We start from the raw sequence: 23,731 nt of genomic DNA on the forward strand, positions 1-23,731 counted from the left end.
AACTAGGATTTAAATCAAGCCTTACTGACTAGTGATTTAAATCGTGATTTAAATCAGTTTGATTTCAATCAAATCCACCCTGTTTATATATATATATATATATATATATATATATATATATATACACGTGTGTGTATGTGTGTGTATTATAAAATGTACAGTACTTTATTGTACCAATTTTTAATTGTTGACTATTCAAATTTTGAACTGCAAAAATAAACACCTCTAAAAAGTCTTTACAGGTGATTTTTAATCATTTGTGTGAATCAATTAAACATATATTGCAAACAGTAGCAAGCGATTATGTACTGGTAAACCAGAATTCTCATGAAATGACATTCCACCACTCTACAAAGTTAATCCTCTATCTGGCAGCGATCCATGCTGCATTGCTGGCAATAAAGAGTTAAGTGTGTCTTGGTGTAAATGACTGAGCTATAGTGCAGCTGTCAGTACAGCATGTGTGCTATGAGCAAGAGCAGGGCATTGAGTGACTGGCCGCCTGCCTTTCCCTAAGCTCCCCACCCTACCTCCCCTGCACTATATTACACTTCTGTTCATCGGACTAGCCTCTCTTTGCCTGCCTCACTCTCTCCTCTGCCCGTCCTCACTACAAATCTAAGTATTGTGACTCTGCTCTTCCTCACATTCGACTTCTCTCCTCTTCTGGCCTCCTCTTCTTTCCAGTAGTTGCCTGACACCCTTCCCCTCTCCCACATTGCCTGGATTTCTTAGCAAGCTTGGACTTTAGTGTTGAACTCAACATATAGAGACTTCCCTATACAAACCACATCATGGTAAGAATATCTGATGTAACTTTATCTTCTATTCTTTTAAATTATACTTTAAAGATGTTTTTTTTAATCATGTATGTTTCTTTGATACTCTTTACAGGATTAAAAAAAAAGTTGCTTTCTTCTTTAATGTAAAGGGCTTTGTATAGTGATTAGTTTCTGAATGTCTGACAGTTGCTTGAATGATACACCATTTATAGAAATGTTTAGTTAAAAGTGCAATTGGCATAGCATGCAGCGTTTGGAGATGACGCAAAGTCTTTGTAGTAGGGAACAGAATACTTTGAAATGTTTATATCTTATAAATATCAGTGACAGATTGCCATCCAGTGCCGTCACAGCTTCCAGGCATTGCTCACATAGTTCTGGAAGTGGGTAACTATATGAGGGGGTCACTTTGTTCCCCACCCCTTAATGAGTCACCTAAACTGGAAACGTCTGGAGTCTCATTTTTACCAACAGAGCAGTTTACCAAAAAGTTCATTTTATGAAAACTGCTCATATAGTATACTTGTGTGAGCTAATGGAATAACTGCAAGGTGAAAACATTATATCTATTTTCCCCACAATGACTGCTCCTTATGCAAGAACACCTTAAAAGGGCAAGAAATTGGGGATAATCCTCAGCATGGTCCTTGTTCAGGAGTTCAGACAGAGAACACTGCTCTATATACTCTTTTCTCTGTCTATGAGAGTTATGTAATGTTTACAATTAGGATTGAAGTTTAAATATCCAAAACTAAAGCATTGGTAAGTCTCACCAGTGCCAGAACTGGATAGGCAGGACATAAAGACACACAAGTTCTGGCTCTGTAAGCCCTTCCTTGTCTACTATCCAGGCCCTTGACATGAAGGCCTTCAATTGGTAGCATGGTGCAAACTTCAGTTGTGTATATCCATAAGAACTAGATTTTAGCTAGCAGGATTTTAACTCAGTTACATTAAAATAAGTTTATATATGAATGATTAATAACTTTTATTACACTTTTCTTTATGTTGAACCTCAGACTGAACTCCAGAATTGATATTTGTTGCATACTTACTTTGAGCCAGTATTGTTTGATGTATGAGTCCGTATCTGATATCCAGATATCCATTCTAGTAGTCTGCACTACATACAATAAGAGCCTTGATTTTCCAGGTTCTCCACTGCACAGTGACCACAGAGGGTCACTCAATTAGTACCTCCTCCGTTCACAGAATGCCTTGTATCTTTTTCTATGAATACAAGGCATTCTCTAATTGGACGAGGTGGAGAAGAGGGGTGGATGAGATAACGATCTCTACTTAATTCAATCAGAGAGCATCTTGTATTCAATTTTTAAAAAATACAAGGCGTTCTATGAATAACGGAGCTACTGAGCAAGCATCCCCCTGTGGTCAGTGGGGAAGCCATTCGCACAGAATCCAGAAGATTCTAACTTTCACTGTATGCAGCGTGGTCTAATATAGTGATCTATGCCATCCCAGCAGCCAACTGGATATCAGTTATGGATACCTACATCAAGTCAAGATGGCTTAGGCCCCTTTCACACGAGCGTCCCGTCTGTCTTTTGACAGATGAAAAATGGACAGCAATGCATTCCTATGAGCAGACGGATGTTAACGGAAGTTGTCTGTTCAGGTCCAGATTTTTAAACAAAACAAGTCTACATTTTTATTCTGTTTAAAAAAAGAAGCAGACAAAAAACGGATGTAAATGAATGAAAAATGGATGTAAACGGAACAAAGCTAAATGGAAGATGGATGTTAACTGATGTAAACTGAATTCCAAAACGTGATTAAACAGATGACGTCCATGTGGAAGGGGTTGGAAAGCCATAAGGTTTAATGCGTTCTCTGTATTAAGGTAAAAAACTTCCATTATCAAACCCCCCCAGTCCCCTCCCCCTTTTAAATACTTACCTGGCTCCTCTTTTAATCCAGAGTTGTGCCTGTCTTGTAGTCTATTCATTAATTCCTGCTCTCTCTCTCCTCACAGGACACAGAGGAAGCGGCGGGAGTCATTGACTCTTGCTGCTCAAATCCTGTGAGGAATGCTGGGGGTGGGGCTGGGACAACGCTTTGTGTGTGTGTCTATGGATGAACACAGCAAAGGCTCGGAAGAGCACCAGCATTTGTGCCCCAATAGCAAGTGGCTTGTTATGGGGGCACACATAGGCTAAAGGAGTAGAGAGCACCTCATGGGACCCCAGAAGAGGAGGATCGGGGCCACTGTGTGCAATACCATTGCATGGAGCATTTAGGTATAAAATATTTATTATTTTAAGAAAAAACATCTACGCCTTTACAACTGCTTTAAAGTGGAACTTTACTCATAACAGTTTGATAATAATAATGACTTTTAACAAAACAAACGTCCTATATTAACCGTTTCAATACCGTGCAATTTTACACCTTCCTGCCCAGAGCAGTTTTCAGGTTTCAGCGCTCTCACACTTTGAATGACAATTGCGCGGTCATACAACATTGTACCCAAACTAAAATTTTATCATTTTCTTCACACAACTACAGCTTTCTTTTGGTGGTATTTAATCACTGCTGGGGTTTTTATTTTTTGCTAAATTAACAAAAAAAGACCAAAAATTTTGAAAAAAACCCACATTTTTCTTTGTTTCTGTTATAAAAGTTTACAAATAAATAATTGTTCTTCATAAATTTAGGCCGAGATGTATTCTGCTACATGTCTTTGGTGAAAATAACCCAAATTAGGATGTATTTTTTAGTTTGTAGGAAAGTTATAGAGTTCACAAACTATGGTATAGATCTGAATATTGATCAATCCTGAAGTACTGACAGCCAATCTAATATCTTGAGGTCCAAGAATGTCAGAACAATACAGATATCCCCCAAATGACCCCTTTTTGCAGAGTAGACAGTCCGACGTACTTCATAAGAGGCATGGCGAGTTTTTTGAAGTTGTATTTTTTGTCATAATTTTTCGGAAAATGAAAAAATTAAAAAAATTATTTTCACTATTTTTTTTTTTACATACTGTCACCAGTGCAGTACAGCATCATCATATAACTGGCATGGCGGTGAACAGCGACACTGACTGGTGACAGTATGAAAAAAAAATATATATATTTTTTTTTTTAATTTTTTTTTTTTATTATATTTAATTTTTTATTACATTTTTTTATTTTTTTTAAGATTTTTTTCATATTTTACTATGACCAAAATAGTACAATGTTACCATAGTAACACTGTACTACATTGGGGAAGTGATCAGTATTTTTTTTTTTTTTTTTTTACACAATTTGCTTATAGCAAAGTATTAAGCAAGCATTTACCTGAATGAAATCGATTCATTCAGCTTTTTTTTTTTTTTTTGTGCTTAGCTGTGATTTGGTCACAGCTAATCACATGACATGTGCATGTGATTAGCTGTGACCATTCACAGCTAGGCACTAGTATACAATGGATGGCATCATGAATGAAGCCATCCATTGTATACAACTGTCATGTGGCCTGCTGTGATTGGTCACAGCAGGTCACATGGTACCGGCAACGGGAGCTGGTACTCGGATCTGTCATCGGCCGTGTCCGAGGTGCACGGGCGGTGACAGATCGCACTGCTGCGTCGCTCTGCAACCGCGCATGTGCGGGAGCACGCCAAATGGCGTGCACCCGGAAAGCTGCAGCGCTTTTCAAGCCGCCAAACGGCCATTGGCCGGGCGGCTAACGGTTAATAACTATGGTACCACAATTAGTAAGTGCTGAAAATTGTCTCCAGGAGGATTGCTCCTGTTTTTTCTTGCTGGAGGCCACCATTTTTTTTTGATGCCCAGAGCAGTCACTTCCATATTGGAAACTCTTCCCCTCTCCTTGATCCTAAAAACGTGTCACTTTCTTCAATTCTAATATGGACATTTCCAGCCTTGATTGTATGTTTTGGGGAAGTTGAACTCTTTTGTGTCTCCCTGGCAGTAGAAATTGTCCTGTCACCTCTCCTGCATTTCTTTTCTCCCTCCCTAATCTGTATTCCCTCAGCACAGTCTGTGTCATTTCTGTTGCTTTTTTTCCCCCTTCAGCAACAGGAAATCTTAAAGCTGTCATCAGATCGGCCTCTAGTGGCTCTGATTTAGGCACAATGCCGAACTGGGTTTTAAACAGTATAGGCACTTATTTTTAATGGGGCCAGCATGAAGTGATCTATCAGGACAGGACTTAATGTGTTACTAAACCCACAACAGTAAAATCAGTCTGTATATGCAGTAAAGCATGGATGTTATCCTCACTGTAGAACCTACGGGGTTAATCCTCTGTATTGTGTAAAAAAGATGTTTGATCCTGTTTTCTGTGATTGTTCCCTTTCTTCCACTGTCCCCAGTCCATCTGCTGATAGTACAGATCTCTAGGAGTGACTCTGCACATGCTCAGTTTAGTGTGTATTGCTCTTATTGCTAGATAGTTTTTTTTTTCTTTGGGAAGGTGCATGTGTTCAGCACAGGGCCAATCAGCACTGTACAGGCAGAGGTCAGGGGTCCTGCATCCTCCTAGAGGAGAATGAAAACTCCTTCTACAAGCTTTAACCAGTGCTCTGCCGAATACTGATAGAGGTCAGAAGACTGCTATATACTGTTGATGGAAAAAAGGTATTTAACAGTTTATATTATTACTAAAATAATTGCATTTCCATGTTCTGTGTACTGTGGGAGGCCACATATAGTGAATGCAGCATAATGGGTTTTGTAACACTTTAATTTCCAGGCTAAAGTTCCACTTTAATTAAGTATCCACAAATTGTGACAGACAGAGCCCTTGCAGAATCCTGCAGCTACTTTTTTTTTATCTAGGCCCATTTTTCGCTTCTTCCGCAGACCTGTGTAATTTAAAAACAGCTGCCATATTAGCAGATACACAGGATTTTAGCAAGCAGCTCTTCCTGTACTTTGATTAACCAGTTCTCACCCGGCCTATAGTAAAATGACGACCAGCCGGGCCTTTCTTCAATCTGGGTGGACATCATAAGACGTCCTCCCGGATTGCTACCTTGCGAGCGCCCGTGGGGCCATGCTGCAGTGAGATCTGTCACCAGCTGTGTACATCAGACACAGCCGATGAGTGATCTGTGTACTAGCCCATTGCCGGTACCATGTGACCACTGTGACCAATCATAGCAGGTCACATGACAATTGTAAACAATAGATGGCTTCCTTTCATGCCACCCATTGTATACAATTGTGTTGCTAGCTGTGATTGGTCACAGTGATCACATGGTACAAACTGGGCCAAACACATCCCATCTGCGTCATGTGATTAGCTGTGGCCAATCACAGCTAATCACAACAAAAAAACCTGTATGAATCAATCTCATTATTTATGCTTGCTTATAGAAATTAAATTCTTTGCTATAAGCAATCATAATGTGTGAAAAAAAAATAGTGATCACTTCCCCAGAGCAGTACAATGTTACTATGCCAACATTATATTTCTGGTCACAGTGTGTTAGAAAAAAAATCATGAAAAAAAGAAAAAAGTGTAATAAAATAAAAATCTATATTTTTTTTTTCATACTGTCTCTGATCACCACCACGCTGATGCTATACTGAACTGGTGTCAGTATGTAAAAAAAAGAAATTGTGAAAAAATAAAAAGTAAAATGTTTGCCTATAGCAATGAAATTCATTGCTATAAGCAATCATAATGTGTAAAATAATACTGATCACTTCCCCAGAGTAGTACAATGTCACTATGGTAACATTATATTACTCTGGTCACAGTGTGTAAAAGAAAAATCATAAAGAAAAAAAGTCACAAAAAATTTTGAAAAACTTAAATATTTCTTTCATACTGTCACCAGTCAGTGTCCCTGATCACCACCACACCAATAATATGATGGCGCTGTACTGCACTGGTGACAGTATGTAAAAAAAAATGTTAAAAGTTTTTTTTTTAATTTTGCAATTTTCCACAAAATTATGAAAAAAATTACAACTTCAAAAAACTCACCATGCCTCTTATGATATACCTCAGACTGTCTAGTTTCCAAAAAGGGGTAATTTGGGGGATCTCTGTACCGTTCTGACATTTTTGGGCTTCAAGAAATGAGATACGTATATACTGGGATTTTATTTTTATATTTTTTATTTTTACTAGTAATGGCAGCAATCAGCGACTTATAGCTGGACTTCGGTGGGCATTCTGACACTGGGGGGGAACTGACTTGATGTCACTGACATCCCCAGTGACACCAATACAGTGATCAGTGCTATATAAAAGCACTGACACTGTACTAAAGGGACTGGGCAGGAAGGGGGTTAACATGAGGGGTGATCAAAGGGTTAACCCTGTGCTGTGTGCTGTTTTACGTGTGTCTGTGTGATTCACTGTGCACAGCCATGCAAAGCAGTGTGCACGAGCTGACAGGGAGGAGAACTGTTTGGTTTACAAACAGTTCTCCTTCCTGTCAGAGATGCTCTGCAATCACTGGGTGCTGGCGAGTAATCACAGGCCGGGACCCGGTGATTGACAGCTGTGGCCACGAATTGCGCGCCCCCAATCTGGAAAAATGAAATCACGTATATATATATATATACGTGATTTTGCGCACCCGTGCCGACACTCCTAAATATAATTTGATTTCATTAAAGCTGAAGTTTAGCATATATCTTTGGGGGATACAGCACTGCACATTTGGTATCTGTAAAAATATACATTCTATTATCTGTAGGCTGCTTCTTCTGCTACAAATCCTCCCTGCAGTGTGTCCTCCACAGCTGTCAGATACTGTCCTGAGCAGCTGTCTTTTGGCACTGTGAGAGTTAATCACAGCTGCTGTAGTTCCACCTGTCCCCTTCTGCCATTTACAGACCTTGTATCATTACACTCCCACAATGCATCGTCTTCTGTGAATGAGTAGTGGAATCATATCATTCATCTGCTCCTCCTCCATTCATCAAGCGCAATGCATTGTGTAAAGCTGGCTACACATTTTACAATTTTCTTTTTCAATTTCCTTTAGATTTACCTTCAACTATGTAGTGCAAGGGCTTGCCTGACTGCATACAATTTGAATGTGTTTAGGCTTGACCTCATATTATATAGTTTTGGTAAATGTAATGGGAAATTTTCAAAAAAAAATGTATAATATGTAGTCAGCTTAAGTGTAATAATATGAGTTCTGTGAATAGCAGAGGGGGCAGAAGGGGGTGGGGCAGTGTAACTTTTCCCAGTAGCAGTGGCTGCTGTTACTCTCACAGCACCAGAAGACATCTGCTCAGGCAGTATTTGGCGGCTGTGAAGGAGACACTGTCAGGATGATTGTTGGCACCCATCTGCAGATAAGGATGGTAACTTTTACACATTCCTGGAGCCCAGCTGCACATTTCTGTTGGCTTAGATACACTCTAAGAAGCCATGTCTCCATGCTGTACATTGTTTTTCATTTTAAAAAATATACAGTTAGTAAAGAAGCTTTTACCTGCTACTGTCAGGGGACAAGTCTATTCTCCCATATGAAGTCAACTGCTGAGCTCAGACAGGTTAAATCTGAACTTCAGGAATGATCTTTGTACATTTGTCAAGCTTAGTTACATCTAATTCTTCATATCCCACATCCAGAGAGCAGCAGGAAATTCCCTGCAGCAGCCTGTGCTGTATACAGTCTCTTCCAGGTGCTACTCTTTAGCATCTTGCCTTTAGTACACCAAACACGTCACTCGGCATCTCCAATGTTCTTGTCTTGTTTTTTCTTTCTCAATTAATACATTCAATCTCTGATTGGATGTGGTAAAGATCTTGATGTCATCTGCCCCTCCTCTCCACTTCTTCCAATCAAAAGATGCCCTCTATTCACTGAAAAAATGCAAGACTTTCTATGATTGGCAGAGGTATTAAGCAAGTGACCCCTTGTGTTCAGTATACAAGTTGTTCAAGTAGAGATTAGTGCTAATTGTATGTTGCTGCAGTAAATTTCTGTATCTCCCAGCAGTCTTCCAGATGTGAGATACGAAGAATTAGATGCAACTAGGCTGGACCAATGGAAGTTGTTTTTTTAAATGATCATTCCTAGTGTTCAGTTTTGAGGAAACTAAAATTATCATAATAACTCTAAACCATTAAAGTATGACCTTAAAGACATTCCAAACATTTTACTAAACCTATATACAGTAGTTTAGTGAGGAGGTATATTTCCCAACTATTGGGGTTGTTGGGTTGTGTTCCTTTCAAGTGGGATGATTGTAACACATTTTAGTATTTGGGGTTCTGTTGGTAGTCCAGTCAGAGAGGTGAGAAATAATCTACAGCGCTCTCTGATTTGGCAAGTCTTCATTTACGACCTTTAATTCAGAGGCTTCAAGAGACTTTGGGTAGGAGAGAGCCTCCGATCCTTGATTACAGGGACTTTGGTCCCAAAAGGGTTAACCTACCTGCAGGGAAGGCCACAAAAAGGAGCAGGAAGGAGTCAGCACCTGTCTGTCATGTAGAGTGGAGTGGTTCACAGCTGTGAAAAAGTGTGAACTATCTGGAGACTGAGATGTGGTTTGCTGGACCTTCTTTGTAGCACCCCAAGAAGACAGGAACCTTGGTGTGGGACTGGTATATTGGTGGTGAGTTGTAGTGTTATATTTTACTATACCAGAATTAACAACTCTTTTTCATTTATGCTGCTATTTCTTAGAGATTGCAATTTCTTACAGATTTTCTTTTGTAAAACAAGCCACAACCACAGAGTAGAAAAGCCTGTCCCCATGTCAGCATGGTGATGAGAAGGACCCTTGCTCTGCATGTGTGTTCTGTGAAAGTGTGTTTCTCTGCAGCACACCCCTTCTAAGTCACAGCTAGAAAGAACTCTTCAATTATCAGGGAGTATAACCTTTGCTAAATGCAGAGTTATTGGACTTGTCTTTGCAGTGAGACCCCTGCTTACACAACAGAATAGGGTGCTCCACTACAGCAGCTTTCAAGAGAAGATGAACAGTAGGGTTTTCCTCACCATTTGTTTTTATGCATCTGGAATGCGTTTACCGGATTCTAACTGGAAGTTAAGCAAGCTTCAATTAGTGGCATAGCGTGGGTTGCCAGCACCCAGTGCAAAGCAAGTAATTTGTGCCCACTAACGTGTACTTTTAGCACTCCCTGAGTCCCTTCCGCTAGCACAGCATTAAACCCCTTATGTTACATTTTAGGATTATTCATACATATAGAGTCAAAATCTCCTGTTTATTTCTTTAGTTTGTATTAGTATGACACAAAAAAGTGCAGAAACAATAAGCCAAATCTGACACATTCCAAACCCCCAAAAATGGACAGGACAAAATTATTGGCACCCTCAGTTTATTATTTGGTAGCACACTCCTTGGAAAAAATAACTGAAATCCATCCTGAACACCTCTCTACTAGAATTTTGGACCACTCTTCTTTTGCCAACTGCTCCAGGTCTTTCAGATTGGAAGGGTTTCTTTTCCCAACTGCTGTTTGGAGATCTCTCCTCAGGTGCTCTATGGAATGGAGATTTGGACTCATTGCTGTCCAGTTCAGTACTCTCCAGCGCTTTGTCTTAAACCATTTCTGGGTGCTTTTTGACCCGTGCTTTGGGTTATTGTCCTGCTGTAAGACCTCTGATGGAGACCCAACTTTCTGACACTGGGCCCTACATTGCACCCCAGAATTCTTTGGTAGTCTTCAGATTTCATAATGCCATGCACACGGTGAAGACATCCAGTGCCTGAAGCAGCAAAGCAACCCCAAAACATCAGTGAACCTCCACCATGTTTGACTGTAGGGACTGCATTCTTTTCTTTAAAGGCCTCATTTCTTTTTCTGAAAACAGCAGAATGATGGGCTCTGCTAAAAAGCTGTAGTTTTGGTTCGTCTGTCCACAGCACATTCTCCCACAAGGATTTTGGCTTCCTCTGGTAAGTTTTAGCAAACTCCAAACTGTCTAAGTTACTGTGTCAGTAGTAGGGTACTCCTGGGTCTCCCACAGTAGCGTTCCCCTTCATTCAGATTGCTGTGTGCAGGCCTGGACTGGGACAAAAAAATAGGCCTGGGCATTTTAGACTCAGCAGCCAATTTCCAGGGGGGGGGGGGGTGCAAGGGCATTCTCTGGGACATTGGGACATTTGGTGATGGAATATTCACAGAGTCGATCCTCCACACTGTAATATAAACGGGCACTGTGATATAAAGGGGACTGCACTGTAAAGGGGCACTATATTGATTACAGTGCCACTTTACAGCGCAGTCCCCTTTATATCACAGTGCCCCTTTACATTACATTGCCACTAGAGATCTAATCACAGTGCCCCATATATATTCAAAGAGATGACCCAATCCAGCAAAGAGACATCCCATATAGCAGACGGGATGTCTCTTTAATGGACAGGGATGTCTCTTTGCTGGATGGGGATGTCCCTTCTTGGACTTAGCTGTCTCTTTGCTGGATTGGGATGTCTCTTTGCTGGATGAGGATGTCCCTTCTTGGACTTGGCTGTCTCTTTGCTTGATTGCGATGTCTCTTTGCTGGACCCAACTGAGCAAAGAGATAGCCCAGTCCAGCAAAGAGACAAACCACCCAGCAAAGAGACAGCCCCTCCAGCAAAGAAACAGTATGTCCAGCAAAGAGACAGCTCATCCAGCAAAGTGACAGGTTGTCCAGCAAAGAGACAGCCCACCCAGCAAAGAGACATCCATCCAGCAAAGAGACTGCTCATTCAGCAAAGAGACAGCTCCTCCAGCAAAGAGACAGCCCCTCTAACAAAGAGACAGCCCGTCCAGCAGAGACAGCCCCATCCACTGCTGCTACAGACCTGTCACAGTTTGCCAGCAGCCGCAGGTGAAGAACAGAGGCCACCGTTCTCCCTTCAGTGCAGCGGCCGGCCAAGGAGGTGTCTGTGAGTCCGCAGTGCTTCCCGCTTGTCTTCAGGAGCCATCACTGCCACTCCTCCTGTCGGCCCTGCTTTGGGCATAGCCGCACAGCAGGAGGTGAGCAGCGGTCGCGGTCTGTATCAGCTCCATCCAGACCGCGGTCACCGCTTACCTCCCACTGTGCAGCCCGGTCATCTTAAGCCCGGCGGCCCTGGCCCACCGGGCAGATGCCCGGTGTGCCCTATGGCCAGTCCCGGCCTGGCTACATTTAGTGTGAGCTGACACAGCTGTACTCTGTGCCTGAAGGTCAGCTTGAATTTGTCTCGAGGTTGGTTCTTTATGCACCATTTGAACAATCCTTTGTTGCAATCTTTGATCAAGTTTTTCTCTTTCATCCACATCCAGGGAGGTTAGCTACAGTGCCATGGGCTGTAAACTTCTTGACAATGTTGCGCACAGTAGACACAGGAACATTAATATCTGTTAATTGATACAGGTGAGTTTAATTACAAATTACAGAAATATCACAATCTTGGACTGCAATTATTTCTTTCTCAATTTTGAAAAGGTGCCAATAATTTTGTCCAGTCCATTTTTGGGTTTTGTGTGGAATGCATCAGCTTTGGCTTTTTGTTTCTCCACTTTTTTGTGGTATACCAATACAATGAAAAGAAATAAACATGAGAATGCCTAAACATTTGTAATTGCAACAATTGCAAAACATTTCTGTGGTCTTTGTAGTTTATTTAATAATTATACTATATATTTATTATTATTTAATGAATATTCTAATGGAAGAATATATATTATATTGGTGGTCCTTAGCTAAGAACGAGGGCCCGGGGACTGGTATGCCTGCCCTGCTGCTGCGGCTGTGGCTGTGGAAAAGCAAAGGGTTCCTCCAATCACAGTCTGAGCCTCTGATTGGCTACCTGCAGCCTTTTATTATTGGTTAAATCTGAGATATCTCTTTGACTACAGTATTCAAAGAGATATCCTCTCAGATTCAACCAATAATAAAAGGCTGTAGGCAGCCAATCAGAGGCTCAGGCTGTAAATAATGAGATGCCCTTATATACAGCAGAGCAGGTAGCCAATAATAGCCGTGATGTAAGGTGGGGAATTGACCTGAAGAAGGAGGTTCCTTTAAAGCTGGAATGGGTTTGAGATGCGATATTAACAGTATTCCTGCCTGCAAGGACACATTTGCAGAGGGAAGAGCAGTGGTGTATTTAGGTTTCGTGCTGCCCCAGGCAGCACAAAAATTGTCTCCCCCCCAAGGAGAGACCCTAACACCGAGCAGCACCCCCCGCCCCCATGAAGAGAGCCTGACATTGGCCAACAACACCCTAGACCCCCACCCGAGAGACCATTCCACTACCACTGCCCCCCATACACTGGCAACGTCTCCCTCTCGCCCCTGCAAGAGGGAAGACACTCACCTTCACAGCTCCGGACATCCCAAGGAACAAGAGTCATGCTCTGCATACACCATCATGCAGCCCAGAGGCTCTCTCAGATCCCACCTGGTCCATATGCTGCATGTGTTCCTTCTTCCATCTCTTCCTTTGGGGGGTGGTGCTGCTCCCCTGAAAAATGCCGCTGCCCCCCTGAAAGATGCCACGCTAGGCAAATGCCTTGTTTGCCTTGTGGTAAATACACCCCTGGGGAAGAGTCCTGCATTCAGAGCAATGGGGGGGAAAGACACTAGAGTAGTAGGCCGCAGCACTGAAATTGGGCTAAGAAGTCTGTGTCACAAAGTGGCAAACTGTGATGCAAGGTGTATTGAACTAAAGCAACTGAAAACAGCACAATCTCTAGTAACTGGAGACAGTTTGGGTTATGGAACCCTCTCACCTGGTCTGTAGTCTTAGTAGAGTGAAGAATGGTCTCTCAGTTGGGCGGGGGGAACCTTGTTCTCTCGGTCCCTCTGAGGAAGTGGCAATGCTTATCACGATACCATGATCCACCTGCTTGCAGGGTCGCCTTTCCTGCTTGTCAGTGATACCAACGATCTGTAGTCTTTATTTCTGGCTCCCTGGTGTGATCCGATCTGGCCTGGGCCTTCTGAGTCCTGTGATAGCATCTCGCACACGTCCTCACTCTCACACAGTCTCTTTTCTTCTTCCTCTGGAAGTTCCCAGGCTGTGGATTATATAGGCTCCTGCCCCTTTTGCCAGCTCTTCTGGTAAATGTAGTCTGTTTTCAGCTTGTACGGGGACAGAGGTCACACAAGTTCAACAATGCTTTGTTATACTCAAGTCTATAATAGCTAAATTGCAGAACACTGCCATCTTGTGGTTAATAACCATCCTGCAATCAGTAACAGTGCAGTGTGTTACACTGAGATTTTCTCACTCTTGTTGCATTTCTAGGATAGGAAGTCAATGAAACTCTACCCAGTGGGACACAGATAGCAATATTTAAACCACCAGAGGTTTCAACCCTTTCCTACTCATATTCCTACAAAAGATGATTTGGCTATGCATACACTTTAAGGTTAAAGGGCGGATCTGTGTTTCATTTGGAAGAGGTCCTTTAAATGACAGTGCAAAGTAAAGGATATGTTTAGGGTTAGATTAAATTCCATCTCCAACCAAAACCTTTAATTTTGTGTTTTGCAGAACAAGGTAGATTTAGAGCCTATATTTGGTATGTATTGCTATTTGTGACCTGTTGGTAAGGAAGTGATTGGAAATCCCTCAAACATGGACATAAACAACAACAAAAAATTAGTAGAGCTTGGAAGAGTTGGAACTTCTGACAATGCTTTTATTAATTTTTATTGCCTTCTTGTGCCATTTACAACCTTTCCCCTCATTTCTTGTTTGGGTATTATAGGAACAAGTAAGGAGGGAAAAATATACCTAATAGGGTCACAGACTTAAATAAAAATCTGATCAAAATGTTTTGGCTGGCGTTAGTTTTTAAATCGACCCTGTTGCTAAACCAAAACTATTATAAACCAAAGTGTTTAGATACTTCCCTCTTATGTCACTTGTGCTGCTGAAAGCCTTTCCAGTGCAGAGTAATTAGTTCCCACATTTTGTTGGGAAACCAACACTTTCACACTTTGATCACCTTTGTCCCCCAGCACTCATTGGTTCCCCATCTGGCTTTAATGTCACTACTGTTTTTATTTGAATAATTTTTTTCATCTCAGTGCTGCTGGTCACTTTACTGTATTTATGAAGGAGCAGAGTTATCATTCAACACTGGACTTCCAATTAGACAAGTGCGATTTGTTTTGTTACGAATCGAAATTCTGCCAAAATGTTCATTATTCAGAGATTTCATTGTATCAAAATTTCAAATGGAAACATATAGCAATAAATACAGTAAGGTATAAAAGTGAAATAAGATTCCCACTTAAGCTGTTTTATAGAATAGAAAAAAATAAAATAAAACAGAAAAGAAAAGAGAGGAAGTGAATTGCAAAGAATAGAATAGAATTGAACAGCATAAAATAGAATATAAAAGTATACAATAGAACAGAATAGAATAGAACAGAAAATAAAGGAATAGAATTGAATAGAATAAAACAGAATAGAACAGAATAGAGTAGAACAGAAAATAAAGGAATAGAATTGAATGGAATAGAATAAAATAGAATAGAATAAAACAGAATAAAATATACAAGAATACAACAGCATAGAATAGACTAGAATAAAACAGAATAGAAGAGAAAAGAATAGAATATAATAGAGTAGAATAAATATAGCCATCTTCCAAAATTTGAATTTTGAGTTTGAATCTCAAAATCAATGTGAAAATAACGAATCTGAATATACGAAACAAATTCCAAAAATGAATCCTTCTAACATAATGAATATAATAAAACAAAAATTAACTTACCAAACGAATCCAAAACTAAATAACATTTTCTGTTGTGCACATCTATACTTCCAAACGCCTCCCCCTCTCTTCTTCACAATATACATGGGAGGGGTTTTGTAGTCCTCAGAGATAGCTAGGAACAATGTACCTCCTAAGAATGCAGTACAGGAAGAGAGCACAGGAAGTTATCAGCTGACAAAACGTTGCACTTATTGAACAGACATAACAAAATATGTTTAACAGACCAAAAAGGAGCAAGTAAGAAGTTCATTGTTAGGGTTTACATACTTCTTAACTTGGCATTTTTTAAAATTGTGATTTCTTGAAGTTTTGGCAATAGGACAGAATATAAATGAGGGGTAAACAGTTCAGGCATACAATGGATACATGTGGCAATCAAGTGTATACATTGACTATTACACATAATCAAAGAAGACAAAACCAGAGTGCATTAAAGCCATGAACATGTGCTTTAGGTACTGAAGAAGTGTTCATAACAGACAGTAATGTGGGGTAAAGACATGTTCACCCCAGTAAACTGCCAGGGAACAGACAAAAATTATATTATAAAAAAGAAGAATAAATTCAATGAACAGCAGACTATAAAGTGATTGTAAAGGTATAAGGTTTCTTACCTTAATGCATTCTACGCATTTAGGTGAATCCTTTTAGGTGCAGCTCCCCCGCAGCCCCCCCTCCCCCTCCTAAGTACTCACCTGAGTCTGATCTTGGTCCAGCACTGTACAGTCTGCAGAAGCTCTTCTCCCCTCCTCTCCTGGCTCTCATAGAGATTGTCGGATTACCCAAAAAGAGGAGAATCAAGACAATTCTGTGCAGAACCATTGCACAGAACAGGTAAGTATGACGTTTATTATTTTAATGTTAAAAAATTGAACCTTTAATGTCACTTTAACCTCCCTGGTGGTAATCCCGAGTGTAGCGCGGGGTTAATTTCAGTACCAAAAGCGGTAACCCCGAGCAACACTTGGGATTACACTGCAACGATCCCTCGAGCCTTACCTTGTCCCACGATCCCTCAAGGTCCTCCCGCTGTGTCCCCCGGCCATGTCCGCCAGCCGATGCCGACATCCGTCTTCTGGGTTCTGTTCCCTGCGAGCATCAGGATGTACGGGGGGCGGAACCGGCGGAAGATTCAAAAAAGTAAAAAAGCAAAAAAGTAAAAATGTGACATACACACAATACATTGTAATCTCTGATTATTACATTACTGTATCAAACCACTTCACCTAAATTTTGTCCCAAGTGCTTTGTCCTGTGCCCTGCCTGCATTTTTACTGTTCTTTCTGCCTGGAAACTGAGAAATGTCCATGGCGTCCAAAAAGCGTCCCTTTAGGTCAAAAGCGGTTCTAGACCAGCTAGAGAACAGTGATAGTAAATTAGAACCACTTGCAGAATTGAGTGATAATAATTCGTAGGGAAATTCGCCATCAGACACTGAAAATGATTCTTCGATTTTGCTCAGCAAAGTGCGAACTTGGCGCTATATTTCAAATTTCAGTGTTTTTGGTTTGATTACATTATTGAGTTAAATTTATTATTATATTATTTTTTGTGATTATTTATTATATTATAATTTATGATTTCATGTTTCAAACTTTATCATGCCCGGGATGTTTACTAGACTCTTGTTTGGACAGATTTCAGTGAGTTATTCTGAAGAATTACAGGCCTACAATATAAATCAACATATTTCCATGCAAAACAATGTACTGCTATTGATTAGTTAGACCGGCAGGGAGGTTAAGAGATTAGTTAGGAACAGAAAGTGGATGTTAATCATCATAAAGATATTCACACCAACGAGACAGTGACTATAGGTTTTCCAAACGTACTTGGCTCTATTCAGGACAGTAGAAATAGTATATAAGTAATGCATTAGGATTCCGAACTTCAAATAAAGGTGTCCTATGGATCCCATATTTGACTGAAATTACCTAGAGCTGGTTGCTGGAGGGCTGTCAGGTGCTCCATTCTTTTAATTTCTGCAATGATGTTCAGAAGCTGGGTTCTAGACAGGGGGTGTAGAGGATCCCCAATGATGAGAGAGAAGCCTTCTCTCCATGTAGAGATGTAGAAATGTGTAGAGCTAATTGTTTAGAAAATGTTGAAGTACCAGGGAAGGGTAGGCCCAGCAAGCAAAGAAGGGGGTTGGAAGGGAATAGGACCCCAAAGAGTTGTTTAAGAAGCTCTAACACTGCTTTCCAAAAGGGACTAATTACAGAGCAGCTCCACAAAAATGTCAAATAGCGTGCCCTCTTCTGATTTGCTTTTCCAACAAGTTCCTGATATGTCAAATTTAATGACAATGAAGCACCTCAGGGGTCCAATACCAAAACATTAACATTTTAGACATATTTTCCTTATAAACCACACTTTGGGAAGACTTAGCTGCCATTTCTCACATTTTATCCCATTGAGGTGTTGGAGTAAAGTCTCCCATTTTCACATGTAGTGATATGAGTCTCCAGGTATTGGGGAAGCAGCATGCAAGAGCTTATATAAAGTAGAAATCAAATGAATTGGAAGGAACCCTGGGTACAGACTGCCTAAAACCCAGTAGGCCTATCCAGTGTCAATGAAAGTCTTATAGAGCTTTACAGTAGTAATGATTAAACAGCAAATAAGAATAGAATAGTCATAAAGGGAGTTTTCAACTAGCTCTCAACTCTTCAAACGTTTTCAGTCTACGTGTCACTGGCTTAACCAAATGCCTTAATTGGAATAAACATCCTTGGGTCCATGGAAGCATTTGGAGGTAAAATAAACTGTTCGGGATTGCTGGATTAAATACAACATTAGTTAGAAGCAAACATGTCAAAACGAGAGAGTATTTTTGCTGACAGGTTTTCCAGATTGAGCTAGTAAATAGCAAGAGCAAGAAGTCGAGGTTTAAGTGGGCTAAGTGGACAGAGCAGCTCAGTCCAAAGAGTTGGAACGTATGGGCAAAGCATATGTTGTTTCAATCTCCCTTCCCACATGGAAGAAAAATATATTTTAAAAATATTCTTCCCATATAAAATTGAAATATCCTCCTGCGCTTAACTATGAAATTACCTAATAAATAGCCAGCTGCTATCACCTATTCCCTATACCTCAGGATGTGTAAATGATAACAAAAAATGGTGAAGCGCTATGCAAATGCAACAAATCAGTGTATATACACACAAATATAGGTGAATAAATATACATTAATAAGCAATAATTAAAACGTGAGACTCCAATCTTTTAAATAATATAGAGTGACATGTGCTTAAAACAGCAACACACTGTGCAAAAACAAGTGCCTGGTCTGCCAATAAAAATATAAACACACCAGGTTAAATGATATATATACCCAAAATAGATATATATACATAAATAATATTAACGTGGGACTCCAATCCTTGAAATAATACAAAGTGACCCGTGCTTAAAAACAGCAACACACTGTGTAAAAAATGCCTGGTCTGCCAAACAATATGTATACACACCAGGTAGAGTGAAATATATACCAAAAATTAGATATCCATTATTAATATATCAAGTGATAGGTGCAGCAACACAAATAGAAAAAAATAAATAAACGACAATTGAATAAAATCGTTCAGTGTAAACATCGATAGTGACCAGTCCAACAATTTTTTTTGGTATATTTTTTGGTATATATTTCACTCTTCCTGGTGTGTATACATATTGTTTAGCAGACCAGGCATTTTTTACACAGTGTGTTGCTGTTTTTAAGCACGGGTCACTTTGTATTATTTCAAGGATTGGAGTCCCACGTTAATATTATTTATGCATATATATCTATTTTGGGTATATATTTCATTTAACCTGGTGTGTTTAGATTTTTATTGGCAGACCAGGCACTTGTTTTTGCACAGTGTGTTGCTGTTTTAAGCACGTCACTCTATATTATTTAAAAGATTGGAGTCTCACGTTTTAATTATTGCTTATTAATGTATATTTATTCACCTATATTTGTGTGTATATACACTGATTTGTTGCATTTGCATAGCTATTCACCATTTTTTGTTATCATTCTTCCCATATATATTGCCATATATTTGAAAAGCTAAAATTTTGTCCATATTCGATACTGTATGTTGAAATGTGTTTTTATTACAAAATATATGAAAAATATTTAAAAAAATACATTTCAAATATACTGTATGTCTTTAAAAATACAAACATACATTTTTGGAATGCATTTACAAATATATGTAAAAATATATGTTAAAATTACTTTTTTTTAAATATATTCTTCAGATTTTTTTTTTTTTTACTGTACATATAGTTGTAAATGCATTCCAAAAATGTACATTTGTATTTATTGAAATATATATATTTTGAAATCGAATATCGCCAAAATCATAGCATTTCAAATATATGGCAATATATTTGGGAAGAGTATTTTTAAAATATATTTCAAATATATTTTTCTTCCATATGGGTCATTGATTAGGAAAGTGTAAAGTAGACCAAGAAATAATATGTCTTAAATGAATGGCAAAATAGTATTTAATAAGATCAGGAGATCCCAGCTCTTTTAGTTTTCAATGACAGTAACACTAAACTCGCTATTCTATAGGATGAATCACCCCAAATAAATTTGGTGCACACTCTTTGCATATACTTAGGTAAGACATAGGGATCAGCTCAGAAAGAATCTCAAACAGAGACAAAAGCTTTGTCACGCAGACATCCTAATAATATTAATACGACCCATAAGTGACAGATGATAGTAATTCCATTGTCTCAGGGAACTATTTATCTCTCTGCACAGCGGTGGTTAGTTAGCTGTAAACAGCTCTGAATATATGGGGGCGATATACACTCCCAGGTACTTCATAGAGTCCTTATACCAGCAATGCTGATATTGCGTCTGGAGATGTAGAAGCTGGGATTCAGAGATGTTAAGAGGGAGGGCCTCTGTCTTTATGGTGATCATCTTATATCCAGAGCTTGCTAAATGCATTCAAAAAATCTGTGTAAATTTGGAGGGAAGTGAAAGGATCAGAAATGGTTAATAAGATGTTGAGGGGGATTTCCTAAAACTGGTGCAGCTGTGCATGGTAGCCAATTGGCGTCTAACTTCAGTTTGTTCAGTTAAGCTTTGGCAATAAAAGCTGGAAGCTGATTGGTTTCTGTGAAGAGCTGCACCAGATTTTGCACTCTCCAGCATTAGTAAATAACCTCCATTGACTACAGACAGGGATAGTTTATATTCTTTATGTTTCACCTTATGCATTTTTTTAAAAGTACTTTTGTATTTCATTAAGCTGTTTTTATATTCCTGCCTACTGTAAAAGATTTTGCGGCTACATTAATCATTAACATTAATAAAAACATATCTACTATCACATGGGCAGCTTTATGTAAACTAAGGACACAGATGCTCAATGGAAACATGATAACCAGCTGAAATCACTGTCTATTAGTTTTCAGTGTTTACTGTAATGTGTGCCATTACTTTTACACAAGGCTGCCAGGTGTCGCTGAGTTCCATAGGGCCTCTTGCACAAGGCCATTAACATATCTGATAACCAGACCTGGACTGCTCTACCCCAGCACATGCTCTAAAAATCGGAGCAGCTGTTGTTGGTGTCAGAGATACTAGAAACCATTTCCCCCTGTTGTAGTGATAAATGCCTCCTAGCAGTGGTAATACAATCACAATCACATTGTTCCAGAAAAGGATTATAAGAAACATAAAAAAATACACAGATGTGTGCATCAATATATAATAATGGTAGAAGTCTTATGCTCTGCCAAACAAAACCAAATAAAAACCTAAAAAACTACCAATACAATCAAAAAAGATCAAAAGAGCAGCAAGCACCCATAAAGTGTTCCACCACTAAAAAAATAAAATAGAAAATAGTGCCGCGCTAGCAAGTATTAATGATAAACTCGATACATATAAAAGTATAAAATATATATACATAATGTCCTCAGGCAATCAAAAATAAATAAATAAATATATATATATATATATATATGCAAATGCTTTTTAGATACATATATATATATATATATATATATATATATATATATATATGCAAATGCTTTTTAGATACATGCTTCGTCTGTGAGTATGTTTTACCTTTTATACCTTTCAGTAAACCTTGGATAATGCACTAGGTGTGTGCGCCACCTGTTTACTCTCACTTTATGGGTGCTTGCTGCTCTTTTGATCTTTTTTGATTGTATTGGTTTTGGACCAATAATAAACAGTGAAAAAAATATATATATATTGGTCCAATATTCTATATAACCCGTGTTGAGGTTTTTCTCTATATGTGGACCTCATCCACACTAGATATTTTAGTGGAATATACACTGTCACTATATATATATATATTTTGTTGATTGCCTGAGGATGTTATATATATATAAATTTTTTATATGTATCGAGTTTATCATTAATACTTGTTAGTAGGGTTGCAACGAAATTTCGGTGGCTGAAACATTTCGGACGAAAACACCCCTATCGGCCGATATGAAAAAAAGCACCGATACAGTTGCTGAAAAAAACCCGCCTCCTCGCTGCTACCACCCTTCGCCGCCGCCGCCCACCACTGCTGCTCCTCGCCGCGGCTGCTGCCACTGGCCACCGCTCGGTAGTTCTCAGCCTTACCTGAGAAACCATCAAACGATCCCGGCGTTGGGCATAGAGATTAATAAAGGAAAGATGGCCTCCACTCATTTCTATGCCCTAGGAGGACTGGATCGATGTCACTTCCAGTTCTGCCCATTTTTTTTTTTAAAGCACTAGATCAATGCTTTTTTTGATCTGATGCTTTACATTGCAGAGGAGAGATGTGGGGTCTTATTGACCCCATATCTCTCCATAAAGAGGACCTGTCACTAATTATTTCTATCACAAGGGATGCATGCATTCCTTGTGATAAGAATAAAAGTGATAATTTTTTTTTAAAAGAACAGTGTAAAAAAACCCAAAAACATTAAATTCATTTTTTTAAAAAAGTTTAACGTCCCCCCGTGAATGCACACGTAGGCCATACCCACATATGTAAACAGTGTTCAAACCACACATGTGAGGTATAGCTACGAACATCAGAGCAAGAGCAATAATTCTCGCACCAGACCTCTTCTGTAACTTTACATTGCTAACCTGTAGACATTTTTAAAGCATCACCCATGAAGTACCGCAGTTTGACGCCATTCCAAGAGCGTGCACAATTTTAAAGCATGACAAGTTGGGTATCTATTTACTCGCCATAACATCTTCTGTCATATTTTACAAAACAATTGAGGTATATATTGTGTTTTTTTGTTTTTTTTTAATCAAAGTGTATTTTTTAATAAAAAAAATATATATTCATTTTTAAAAACTGCACATTTTGGTTTCGGTTTTTGGCCAGTTGTCCCTCTTTTGTGTCTGATGTGTACATCTCTATACATAATGTACTATTTTACTACCAAAAGTGTTATGCTGGTCTAAACATCAAGGCTCCATGCACACTGGCTTAACCACTTTCCTGACCACCCCATAGCAGAACTACTGCTAAAGGGCGGCAGGGCTGCGCAAAATACGTAATTTTGTATTTCCTGGTAGGGGGTGTGCACGTGTCGCCCTACCCGCGGCACCATTGGTGACTACAGCTGTCAACCACCGGGTCCCGACTGGTTTTTTGGATGGAAAAAAAACCCAGAACTAGTGGGTTTCTAGAGGAGTTTTTTAGCTGTAAAAATGCTCTAACACTTAAAGTGGCAAAATGAGGTCAAATGCGGCATACCCGCGTTTTTGGACTTTTATCAATATGCAATAATGTCAGAAGAAACTTTGTTTCTCTGTGTGATTCGTAATTACAAATGAAGAGCTTACTTTTAAAACAGATTTAACAAGCATGCCTTCATAGAAGTGGAAGCACATTCAGACACTTCTGACAGCAGATTACCTTGGACACAACTCCCAACTGTCCCACGTTTGAAGGAACTCTCCTTCAATTGAAGGTGCTTCATTTGGAACCAAATCCCTTTGCCCTCTTTCGTCCTCAATTACCTCTATTTTTGGCCTGATATACTGACCTTCTAAAAAAAAAATAGTTACTATTCTCCTAAAGTGTAATACACTGCACTACACTTTGCATCCAACCTTTAAAACGGAGTTCCACCCAAAAGGGGAAGTTCTGCTTTAATGCTTTGTCCCTCGCTCCCCATTAAGGATTGGCACCTTGGGGGAGCGGGTACCCGAATTTGACAGGAACCCGCTCCCACATCTGCTGCGATCGCCTAGGTGATCGGAAGCGGAAGTTGTC

General features: G+C 39.5%; 1 protein-coding gene across 1 annotated transcript in view; it reads left to right on the forward strand.

The window, feature by feature from the left end:
* The first annotated feature begins 501 nt into the window (after nucleotides 1–501).
* CFL2 (cofilin 2) overlaps nucleotides 502–23,731 on the forward strand; it is a 51,485-nt gene continuing 28,255 nt past the window's right edge. Inside the window, exon 1 of the mRNA XM_089680226.1 lies at nucleotides 502–797. Coding sequence (XP_089536352.1) covers nucleotides 795–797 — 3 coding nt within the window. The 5' untranslated portion in view covers nucleotides 502–794. The remainder of the gene's footprint in view (nucleotides 798–23,731) is intronic.

The sequence above is a fragment of the Staurois parvus genome, unplaced genomic scaffold, assembly GCF_062004578.1.
Source record: "Staurois parvus isolate SC_StPar_1 unplaced genomic scaffold, SC_StPar_1.0 ptg000237l, whole genome shotgun sequence".
In the NCBI taxonomy this organism is placed as follows: Eukaryota; Metazoa; Chordata; class Amphibia; order Anura; family Ranidae; genus Staurois; species Staurois parvus.